General features: G+C 43.6%; 1 protein-coding gene across 1 annotated transcript; it reads left to right on the top strand.

Annotated features, from left to right (window-relative positions):
• The first annotated feature begins 366 nt into the window (after positions 1-366).
• On the top strand, positions 367-11,868 carry EIF2S2 (eukaryotic translation initiation factor 2 subunit beta). Its single transcript, XM_065645840.1, has 9 exons — positions 367-533; positions 5,235-5,415; positions 6,345-6,448; positions 7,565-7,700; positions 8,015-8,115; positions 8,503-8,651; positions 9,537-9,593; positions 10,587-10,672; positions 11,399-11,868. The coding sequence occupies exons 1-9, from the start codon at positions 519-521 to the stop codon at positions 11,572-11,574; spliced, it is 1,005 nt and encodes a 334-aa protein (XP_065501912.1). The 5' UTR covers positions 367-518; the 3' UTR covers positions 11,575-11,868.

An 11,868-nucleotide genomic window follows, 5' to 3' on the forward strand; every position in this document is an offset into this window, starting at 1 on the left:
AACTGGGAGAGCCTGGATTGTTAAACCTATAAAAGAGAAGGCTCAGGGGATCGTATCAATGTGTGTATAGAGCGGGGTTAACAAAGCAGACATTCCAACCCGCCTGGACACCTTCCTGTGTAACCTCATCTGGGTGTTCCTGCTCCGGCGGGGGGATTGCACTGGATGAGCTTGCGAGGTCCCTTCCAACCCCTGACACTCCGGGATTCTGTGAGGAGGCGGCCCCGGTGACAAACCCGCCGCCCCGGTGACAAACCCGCCGCCCCGGTGACAAACCCGCCGCCCCGGCGGGGCGGGCTGGGCCGCGCGCGGCTGCCGCTCCGGAAGCCACAACTCCCGCGAGGCGCCGCGGCGGGACGCGCGTGCGCGGGGCGGCTGCGCAGGCGCGGGGCGGCGCGCGGGGGAGGGGAGCGCTGATGCAAGAGCCGAGCGCGGCGGTCGCGGGCAGCGGCCGATCCGGTTCCTGAGCGCCCGCCGCTCCGCCCGCCTCCCGCTCCGCTCCGCGCCCGGCCGCAGCCATGTCGGGCGACGAGGTGAGACCCGGCGGCCGCCGCCCTCGTCGGGGGAGCCGGGCCCGAGGCCTGCGCCGCGGCCGCCGCCATGTGGGAGAGCGGGCCTGAGGCCTACGGCGAGCGCGGCCTCCGCCGTGGGGCAGAACCGGCGCCCCGGTGCTCGGGCGGGCGGAGGCGCATGGGCCCCGCGGCCCCGCCGGGCGGCCCCGGCCGCCGCCCCGCTCGCTGCCGTCCCGGAGCGGGGCCCGCGGCCGCCTCTCGGTGCGCGGGGCGGAGGCCGAGCGGGCGCTGGCGCCTTCCCCGGAGCTCCCGGCGTCTGCGCCGCGCGGTCCCGCCGGCCCGCGGCCGTGGGCAGGCGGAGAACTCGGCTGGAGCTGCCGTGTTCCGCCGGCTCCGGCGGAGGGAGGGCCGGGGAGGGAGGCGGGTTTCCCCGCCGCCCCTTCTCCATCGTGTGCCGTGCTGTGCTAACGCGATGTAGCGTTCAGTCAGCGTATTTACCACTCTCTGGAGCTTTAATAACTCGCTTTTAACCCGGAGAGCTAAATAGCTACATCTTAGCAAATGATACCTTCCTGTTTTCCGGATCCCGTGGTGTTTGCCCTGGCACACCTCAGGGAAGTAGACACCTCTGTGTCTGAGAAACCTTTCGCGTGTTGTACCTGCCGTGTGCTGGCGCCTTTACTAACCGCATTTCAGTTGCTCTCATGGGGAAAAGGAAAGCTTTACATCTCTGAAGCACCCTGATGGGTGACTGTAGCCTGTGGGGAACTGCACTGGCTGGATCCATGAGATGGCTGCTGCTGGTCTTCTCGCTGGTGTTTGATATACCTGTGTGGCATGTTTCCTTTGAGCAAGTAGTCGCTCTAGCCATGGAGACAGGCGAGTCCTCATTTGTCCTGTGTAATAAAGGAGAACTAGTGTAATTACTAAGTATTTTAATGGTAGTTGAGACTGACTTATTCAGCTACTTTAACATCTAGAATGAATGTACTGCATTTTTATGCCTAATTATGTCCCTGGAACCGCAGTTGTAATGTCTAGGTTGTACTCTGGTTCCAGAAATTAGGGCCCAGGAATCCTTGTGTCAGATGCTTTCTGTCTCAGGTGATCACAGAGCCTTAGAGCAGTTCACCTGGACTTTCCCAGTTTGTATTTAATTTAAGTGCCAGTAAAATTATTTTTCTTGCATAATGCATTTGTTCTGCTATTGAGGTGATATCAGGAATATCTAATGTATTAAAGTTACATTTCTGAAGTGCTTTATGTAGCAGTCTGACAGAATAAAATATCATTGTTGAACTATCACTGTTAGGTCTCCTGGCTAGTGCATGTGTGAGTGAGTGAGCGCACGTGCCTTCCAGAACTTCTCTATATCTGGTTGTGGGAGCCAAGCAGTTTGTTATTGACATTAACTTGGTGAAACTTTTTAAAGCCAACAACCCTACAACAGTGAGGAAGATGAAGACACATTTGCACTTTAAACTGGTACAGATGTTACAAAACTTTGTTTTCTTGCGTTGGACACTAGCTTAAGATGTTCAGAGCTGTATGCAAAATGAAGCGCCCTGGTGGAACCATCTCCTGCCTGAGTGCTGCCCAGAGGTGCAGCTACAGAGGCAACACAGGCCCCGTTTGCAGCGGGAAGCAGTCTGTTAACATCTGTTTGCTCTATTAAAAATCCTTTTATATCATGCTACTAGATATCTAAAAGTTATTCTTGCCCTGAGGTTCTCTGAAGCTTCAGGAAATAATATTGGAGAATGCTGTGTTTTGAGCAGCCAGAGGGTTTAGGAGCAGGTTGGTCTTCGCCATTTTGCACTCCGTCATAGACATCGACTCGGTGTAGCGTAAGGATAGTTGAACTACACTCAACAGCGCAGAGTTGCTGTGTGCTTTGTAGACCTGCCTGTGTTTATTCAGACTAATGAAATGGGATTTATTTGTGAGCGCTGTTAGAATCCCCAGCATTTGCCACTGTCACGGCAGTTTAGAGTTGTGTTGGCTTCTGTCTTGAGAGTCGGACTTGAACTATGAAGCTTTGACGAGTTTTTTTCCCTCTGTTCTTTCACTTGCAAGTTTTCTGTAAGTTGAGGTTTTGACTGTTTAGGCATTTGAAATAAGGAGTAGATGAATGTATCTGGATGTGAGAAAGAACTCTGTGGTCCACAGAAGACAAAACCCCATATGGGACTTTGAGAGGAGAATAAGGATAGAAATTTATAACCATTTTGACACAGGAGAAGCAGAGGGTTTGGTGTATTTGTGCTGGAGGCTACAGCCTCTTTAGTAGAGGGCCTGCAAGTTTTTAGAGTTTCTCAGTGCTTAAATGGTATTATAATGCTTTGACTAATCAAACATACTGAATAGAGAAAAGAAATAAAGGAACTTCTGAAACGCTTAGCTCAGAAAGGCAAACACAGCATGGCCTGGTTATCAGGCTGGCTTAGTTTGTATCATGATTTGTTAAAGCATGTGTGACTTAAGACTCCTGCTTAGTTTTCATTGAAGCCCTTGATGAAAAAAAAATTCCAGGCATAGGCCTCCTTGTCCCGTTGTGGAAGTATTCTGTTATTTGCTGAGAGCAGCTCACATGTTATGATGGGGTCTTGTGTTTGCAGAAGCTTGCCCTGGCCTGGCTGGATGGAGTGGACCTGCAGAGCAGTGTTCTGTCCAAGGCCAGCTACACAGTTTTAATGCTGAAAAAACAATCTCCTGCATCCAGAAGTTGTCCTTGTGTGTTGTCTTCAGTAGCACCACTCTAAACTGAAGTTACAGTCTGTCTCTTGTAGACACAAGATGTGCTTTATGGTGGTTTGGGATGAAAGATGGCTTTTTCTTTGCAAAGAAAAGAGTGATTTGCGGTGGGTGGGCTAGTTCCTTCTTAGAAATCGTTACACCTGACCTAAGCATAATCTTAGAAATACATCATTTGTTCATAGAATCATAGAATGTCCTGAGTTGGAAGGGACCCACCAGGTTCATCAAGTCCAGCTCCTGTCCCTGCACAGGACACCCCACAGGTCACCCCGTGTGTCTGAGGACGTTGTCCAGTCTCTTCTTGAACACTGTCAGGCTGGGGCCGTGACACCTCCCTGGGGAGCCTGTTCCAGTGTCCAGCACCTCTGGGTGAAGAACCTTTTCCTCATGTCCAACTGACCCTCCCTGGCACATATTCCTGCCATTCCCATCTTATGTTCGCTTAATCGTGTGAGAGGATATACAACTCTTCAGAGTCTTGCAAAGCTGCTTCACTGAAATGAGTCATGGTCTTGAAAAGGGCGTTCGTGTGCTTGTTCCCGGAGCTGCGGGCTCTGCTGCGGGCGCCTCTCCCTCTGTTCGGCGGGCTGGTGTTGCGGGAGGGAGCCAACAGACAGCGCAACCGGTTGTGCACATTCTTTGCTTACTGTGCATCATAAGAGCATGATTCATACATGTGACTAACGAAGCATTAGAGGGAAACCCTCTTTGGAAAATTGTAGTGTGGCGTGTACAACTAAAGGCACACTTCAGCAGTTTGAAAGCCTTGAGCTTCAGTGTCCTATGTCTGTGGACCATTCTGTGATGTGCCGCTTCAGACACTCGCATGTGCAGTTTGCTGCCTTTCAGTAGAGCCTTTATGAAACATGCAAGTTCCAGAAAATCAGATCATCATAAAAATATGTGTAGGAGAATGAGAAGTGAGAGGAAAAGATTGCTGGAGAAAGTTTCAAGTGTCAAAAACGGTTTGATATATTAAATAGATACTATGGTGTGAAAATATGGCCAGATGTCTGTAACAAAAGTGACCAATAGCTGTGATATCAAACTTGCATCTTCAGTGACAAAAGTAGGAAGCATTCCTGTGTTGGAAAACTGAAGAACTCGTGTGTTAAATATCTCAGGTCCACAGCTGCTGAATAGGTTAAAAGTGAGCCTTGGGGTTAGCGCCTTCTTCACAGCCAGACTAGGTGAATTAAGCTGCTTTGCTGGCTAAAGAACTCATTAATGGTTTTTAATCACTCGGTCTCTGAGGTTCGGTTTCCCGCCAGTGTGGGAAAAGGATGAGACCTTTGCTACTTCGTAGTGTTGAGAGCTGATACAGTTCTTGCTGTGTCACCAGCCCCTTCTGGGATTTTCCCTAGTCCAGAGCATTCTTCTCAAGAGAGTTGTTGGTAGATCTTGCCTTTTAATAAATCTGGAAATTAACACGTCTCACAAATAGAAGTACAAAGTGTAACTGGTAAGTAATCAGGCTCTGTGGTATAAGTGAGCTTAATTTTTTTTCTGGTGCTGAGTGATTCAGTGATGGCTTTGCAAAGTCTTGTCTCAAAATTTGAGTGCATAGTGGTAATAAAACAGAGAAGCAGCTGGTAGTTAGTCTGTCAAAGATCCCCAGCTTTAATATATTTTCAGCTGAGCTAATACAGAGATGGCAGGAAACTTGGACTATTGTAGGAAAAGTCGCAGAAGCTCTAAACTGTCAAGCAGTGTTGTAATATCTCTTTTGTAATTGGTTGCATCAGTTATGCCTTGGGACAAGATCTGCAGTGTTTTTAGTAATCACTGTTTTGGGTCGGTTAACTTGTGTTACGTTGTTACAGCTCTAGGAAAAATCCCTCCTTGAGATTGAAGCCAAGGAACAGTTTGTGTAACTTGAAAGAATCTCAAGAGAAACTTAAAGATGTTACAAATATTAAATGGTAGGTGATCATTGTGTTGCTAAGGAACTCTTGACTTTTACAGATGATTTTCGATCCCACTATGAGCAAGAAGAAGAAGAAAAAGAAGAAGCCCTTTATGTTGGATGAGGAAGGAGGGGATACACAAGCAGAAGAGACTCAGCAGTCAGAAACAAAAGAAGTTGAACCAGAGCCAACAGAAGACAAAGATGTTGAAGCAGACGAAGAAGACAGCAGGAAGAAAGGTAAAGTGAATCCGGGTAGATAAACTCACAAAGGTAGTTCTGTATTTTGAGACCACAAGGCCCATTTCAAGAATTTGGCATCATGGTGTATAACGCTGGGGCCCAGGTTTGTTTAGAGGCTTGTGAGTAACACTCTGCCTGTTTGGAGGGTGGATTTCCCTCCTGCTTGAAATCACATTCACAGCCAGCCAGCAAACTACCACTGGCTTATTTAAATTCCGCTTTCTTGACTCACACTGTTTTCTGTGAGACAATGAAAAGAGAACCGTAAAATAGTTGGCATGATGTTTTATGTCTTCCACATGCAGTTATTACAATACACAACTATGACTGGTTTTCATGTGAACAATTAAGCAATTGTATGATAACAGAAATATGGTTAAAGGGGGTTTTGGTTTTTGGACAACTGTAAATGTGATAACTAGAATGTTCTTCAGAATCTTTCAGGAAATAAGCTTGCAATTGTGAATATAACCTTGCTTTTTAAATTGAGGCCAATGTCATTTCACGATAACCTGATTCAGGGAATGCTGTTAACTGAAATCCAGTTCGTTGATAAAATTGTCTCCAGCAGTAGAGCAAAGAAACTATACCTTCCTCCTGCAGTTTTTGGTTTTGTTTTGTTTTTTTTCAAGCATTTCTCTTATTTTGACAAAAGCGGGCAGTTTCTCTTGTACAGCAGACAGAGAGATTAAGCATTTAAAAATTAAGTAAATGCAATTAGATGCAGAAACTGTAAACCAGTACTGAGGTATTTGGGGGAGAAGGGAATGACCTCTTTAAAACCTGATGGATATCTGCAGGTGCTACAGATCATTGCTTATGTCTTACTGTATAGTTTTGAAGATGTGGATGTAAATTAGAAACATTAATGTCTGAACTGTTTCTACAGTTATTATACTTCTTCTGGCAATCCTTTTGGTTTTTAGATGCAACAGATGACCTGGATGACTTAAACTTCTTCAATCAAAAGAAAAAGAAGAAAAAAACAAAAAAGATATTTGATATAGATGAAGCAGAAGAAGGCATAAAGGTTTGTTCACATAACTACGTCATTTGTCTATGGCTGAAAACTTTCTTGCTTTCATTTTCTGGGGATTGGCAGTGCAGGAGTTGTTTCCAGTCTGTCATTGTCTTGTAGTGTGATTAATAATGAAACTTACATTTCACTGTGTCTTTCATGTTATAGTAGGTTCTGCTAAACATGTTGCTTCTGGAGCACTTTTTGCCCAGAAGGGAAAGTAACCTAACTGATCTGCACAATGAGCAAGTAATTCTGCAATCGGTAGTAAGGGTTGGCTGGCATCAAGGTTAATTGTCTTTTGGAGTGAGAGAAGTAAATGGATGTCAGAAGTCACACAGAATAGTCCTTTAAAGGCCAGACCTTCAAATAAAGGCTATATATCTGCTCAGAAGTAATTTATTCTGGTGTTTTAGAAATGATTGTCTACTGTTCTGTGTTTCAGAAGGTGTACAAGATATTTTTGCTCTTCTCAAATTGTGTGTCATTGTAACTGGCCAGCCCAGAGGGCAAGAGGACAGAGAGATGTTACGTTATGTGTAAACCTCTTCTTTAGATTCTGCCTTTTGGGGAAGAAAATGTCCCTCTGATCTGCCCCAGACAGGTGAAATGTTTGCTCCGTGTTCTCTACATGTGCAGAATTGTGATAACAAATGGGACTGGCTGCAGGTAGCAGAGCTTTGCCTCACCTTATTGCCTTCCATGTGAGGTGTTTTGTTCTCTTAGCCCCTCAAATGGCTCATGCCTTTAGGGTAAGTATAATGTGACCTTGCTCTTGAAGTTACACTAGAAGATTTTTGCCTGCATTGATCACTTAGTAGGAAATCAAGTATTCCAAAGGAAATAGTATAAACTAAGTTTTAGTACAAGGCTGCACTGTTAGACACACATACGTCATTGTATCTGAGCTTGGCATAAAAATATCTAGCCCTACGTCATGGTGATAGTGCAGCACACCCTTCAACATCTTAATACTTTAGTTCTGTTCTTACCTGTTACCTTTTAGGATTGCGGTGGATATTACTAGTATTCATCTAGTATAGCATGCTACTAGTATTATTTCAAATGCAGAGCAATGGAGATTTGTGTTTTAATACTGTAAACTACGGTCTTATTATTTCTTTGCAGGACTTGAAAATTGAAGGAGATGTGCCAGAGGCAGTAGAACCTGAAGATGACCTTGATATCATGCTGGGCAATAAAAAGAAGAAAAAAAAGAATGTGAAGTTTCCAGATGAAGATGAGATGATGGAGAAGGATGAAGGTAAAAGTATAACCCAGCTCGACTAGATGTTGAAAGTAAAATGTAGTCCATGTTGTAGAAAACTAAGTTCTGTTCAAGTGTCTTTTTGTTTCAAAATTCATTTTCTTACCTTTACTGCTATATTATTTATCAGAAGAAGGTTCTGTAAAAGCACTGTATAAACTTGCCATAAGTGCTGGTGTCCTTTGTAGGCAGACAAAGAAGACTTGTGTTCGCATCTTAGTGGTATCTTCTTTGATGTACCTTTTAGAAATGGTGCAAGCAGGAGATTTAAAGAATGTTTCTTCTTAATGAATCCCAAACTTTCTTTACAGCTTTTGAGGATGAAGATAGCAAAAAAGATGATGGAATTTCTTTTAGCCTTCAGTCAGGACCTGCGTGGGCAGGCTCAGAAAGGGACTACACATATGATGAGGTAATGTTCTAAAGACACTTAAAAAAATATTCGTTGATGGGCATCAGTAGAGCAGGGCCTTAAGTTCATATGTCCTATTTCTAACTGAAAGTAACAGCACATCTTTTATCACAGTTAACTTTCATATAGGGCAATATTAGTGATAGTTAAAACACCTCTGCAAATAGACTGAGTTATTGTAGGTTATGAAATAAACCATTAGTGAAATGGCTTTTTTATTTTGCATTTATCAGAACTTTTTTTGTGTGTGTTCGAAAGCATATGGCGGAAATGCTAATGGTCAGATATGGTCTAATATTAATTGTGAACGGTGTTTCAAGGTTTTCGAAGGGATGTACTTCGTTTGAGAAATGTAACGTGTTCATGTGAATATTTTTTTTTTTTCAGTTGCTCAATAGAGTATTTAACATCATGCGGGAAAAAAACCCAGATATGGTAGCTGGAGAAAAACGAAAATTTGTCATGAAGCCTCCGCAGGTTGTAAGAGTAGGGACCAAGAAAACATCTTTTGTCAACTTTACAGACATCTGCAAATTGTAAGTTTGTTCTTGAGATTTCCCAGGAATAGTGAATGGATGCACTTCTCAGTGCTGTTGGTGTTTGTGTTGAATGTGTGTTTTCTGACAAAAACTCTGGCAAACCAGGAGCAAACTGAAAGGTGTTTAAATCATACTGCGAGGTTCCTCTCTGTAAGAAGATATTTATATAAGGATGGTTTGAGATAATTTCTTATTTTATACTTAAATTATGAGAATTGTAGGCTTGCTACCTGGGCCCCTGAAACTCAACGTATTGATTTTGTGAGTTTACCAGCTTCTGTAGTTGGGTCACCAGTGATATTTATTTGCAGGTCTTGGGAGGAGGGGTGGGAAAAGTGATTTATTATTTGACCTGACTACAAATACCGCTCTCTTGGTAAATGGTATGGAATTCAGTAATTTTTTCCATTATTTTCTGCAGTGCTTTCTGTGTCTTAATTATTCGTCACGAAGGCAGTTCTGTCCTTTGTGGGCACTTCTGGGAATGCATATCTGATTTGTTTTACAGATGTGCCAGAAAACAGTCCTGGTGAAATCACACTGAGGATCTGGGTAGTCCACTAAAGTGAATTTTGAATGGTAGTGTTTTTCAGGGAATGGTGAGGGGATGGGAGAATAAGAATGGAAAATCTCAAATAGAAAACTGATTTTCAATAGTTACTGTAATTGCGAGTTTAGTTTTTAGGGTTGGTAGGGTTTTTTTGTGGACTGTTCAGCTTTCTTGTGTCCTCATTGTCTGCCCCTTGCACTTTGGTGCAGACCCTCTGGCACCACCGCCTTTTAAACTTAGTAATTTAAGATCATTTTAGCCTGCCAGGCCTGATATAAATATCAAATTTCTCTGAAGGGGGAAGGTTAAACATATCCTTACTCTATTTTTAGATTACATCGTCAGCCAAAACATCTTCTGGCATTTTTGTTGGCAGAATTGGGTACAAGGTAAGCCTGCTGGGCTATGTATGAGCTTATGCATGCAGGAGACAATGGCAACATGGTTGACACCTGTTCAAAAATAAAATTCTTGGATTTAGATCTGTGTATATGTGCTTGAACATCAGGATTTCCTTCCCTGCACGTAGATGTTGTGCTGAGTGATTGAGGAGGTACCATCATAGGGAAGAGGTACAGAGGCAAACTGTAAGTCCCAGGGAACAGTTTGGATAAGGGTTTGGGTTCCCTGTTTGTGGCTTTTCTGAAAGCTGCTCTGCCAGCAGAGCTGTTTGTCACAGCCCTTAAGGCAGGTGATGGATGGCGGTGGAAGGCGGAATGCCTGGCTCCCAGATGGTGAGTCTGGTGGGCCTGGAGCTAGTTATTCCATCTAATGCTGCCGTTAAGCCCACCTGTTTTACCACAACAAGTGTTGATTTTATATGCCTCTTCTCAAAGATCTCCTGCTTGGGTGGTGTAATTCCTGGTTGTCTGTTCCTTTCTCTGGTGTAGACTACAATGTTATATATAAACATGGAGTCAAATTGTGACATGTATATAACAAATGTCAGTTTGATTGGGCTTTGGAGTCTGTTCAACTCCAGATGACTTAAACGAAAACTTCGGAACAATAATGTGAAAAAACACTCACTACACCAGAACGGCTAGAAGAGAATCTTATTAGTCATATTACACCTTACTAGGGAGTCGTCTTGGTCACTTCTCTGAGATAAGCAGGTGTTAATTCTCAATTCTGTGAAGTTGTTCTGACTGGATAGCTTAACTATGAGGCTCTTCTCTGCTGGAGTTTGCTTTTACTGCCATGTGGGTTGTGTTTGGGCAAAACTTCCTGTAGGTTTTCAGGTGCCTTCAGAATTGTGCATTTTTTTCCACTTACTCTTATCTTGAAGAATGCACCGTTATCTTGCTTCATGTTCCTGACTTGTTTTAATGCTTGACGTCTTCTGCAAATCAAATACTTAATTAATTTTTCTTTTAACTTAGTGGCTCAATAGATGGTAACAACCAACTTGTAATCAAAGGAAGATTCCAGCAAAAACAGATAGAAAATGTCTTGAGAAGATATATCAGTAAGTAAAACTCCCTTTTCCACTTCAGATTTCTCTCAGCCCCCTTTTGATGAGCAGTGGCCCATGTATGGCCCACTTGTGTGCATGCTGTGGAGATTCTGTGCTAAGAAGCTACAATTTGCTGCAGCTTTATAATGGAATAATGCAAATACAGATGGTTGTAATAAGCGTGTAGGTCGTACTCTGTCCTGGCACTAAAACATACCAAGGAAAAACAAAGTGTTTGAGAATTGCTTGTTTTCTTCTGACTTTGATTTCTTGGCTTTGATGAGGAGTATGGAAAATAACAGTAATTGTTAATTTTAAAATCTGTTGTACATATTAACAAAAAGAGTGTGTGTGCTGCTGGCCAAAGGCCTTGCAGATTTTATGTAACAAAACCCACTGGTTTAGTGCTGTGTCTGTACAAGAGTTGCTGACATCTGGTAATGCTGTTTCAGCAGCGGAAATTCTGGAATGCCAGTGGGAAGTCTTAATTGGTTGTTACTATTTTTAAAACACCAGTGTCAGTGCATAACGTACCATATGAAACCCCAGGCTTCATTAACCTGGGAACAAGGGGGAATTTTTAGGTTGCCTCAACCTCCGTGGTTTTCATAGCAAACCCACTTCTAAGTTAGTAGCTGCGTTTGAACAGCCTTTCAAGACAACTGTGAAACTAAAGGCTAAAGAAGTAGTGACTTGTCCGCATTATCCTTTAACTGCAACTTAATTCCTTTTCTGCAGAGGAGTATGTCACCTGTCACACGTGTCGGTCACCGGACACAATCCTACAGAAGGACACCAGATTATACTTCTTGCAGTGTGAGACTTGCCACTCTCGCTGCTCCGTCGCCAGCATCAAAACTGGTTTCCAGGCTGTCACAGGCAAGAGAGCACAGCTCCGTGCCAAAGCTAACTAGTTTGCTAATCAACACTGGATTTTGCAAAGTGTTCTGGGGAGATATGACTGGACAGGTTTACAATCGGAATGGATTTACCATTGTATTAAAACAAGATTGTAAAAACTACAAGAAATTGGGCTTTTGATTGGTCTGTGAAATCCTTGCAAGATGCAGATCCTCAAGCTGTTCACATACCTTTGCTCATTGAATATATTTTACCAACTGTAAGGAACGTGATGGGAAAGGAGGTGCTTTTTAATCCATTCAGACTTCTGTAAAACACAAGATAAATTAAAGATACTATAACAGTGA

This window comes from Caloenas nicobarica, chromosome 15 (genome assembly GCF_036013445.1).
Source record: "Caloenas nicobarica isolate bCalNic1 chromosome 15, bCalNic1.hap1, whole genome shotgun sequence".
In the NCBI taxonomy this organism is placed as follows: domain Eukaryota; kingdom Metazoa; phylum Chordata; class Aves; order Columbiformes; family Columbidae; genus Caloenas; species Caloenas nicobarica.

Excerpts from the sequence above, each read along its gene's own strand:
- EIF2S2 (XM_065645840.1), top strand. Across the intron at positions 5,416-6,344 it reads AGAAGACAGCAGGAAGAAAG|ATGCAACAGATGACCTGGAT; the intron begins GTAAAGTGAATC and ends TTTGGTTTTTAG. Across the intron at positions 8,116-8,502 it reads GGGACTACACATATGATGAG|TTGCTCAATAGAGTATTTAA; the intron begins GTAATGTTCTAA and ends TTTTTTTTTCAG.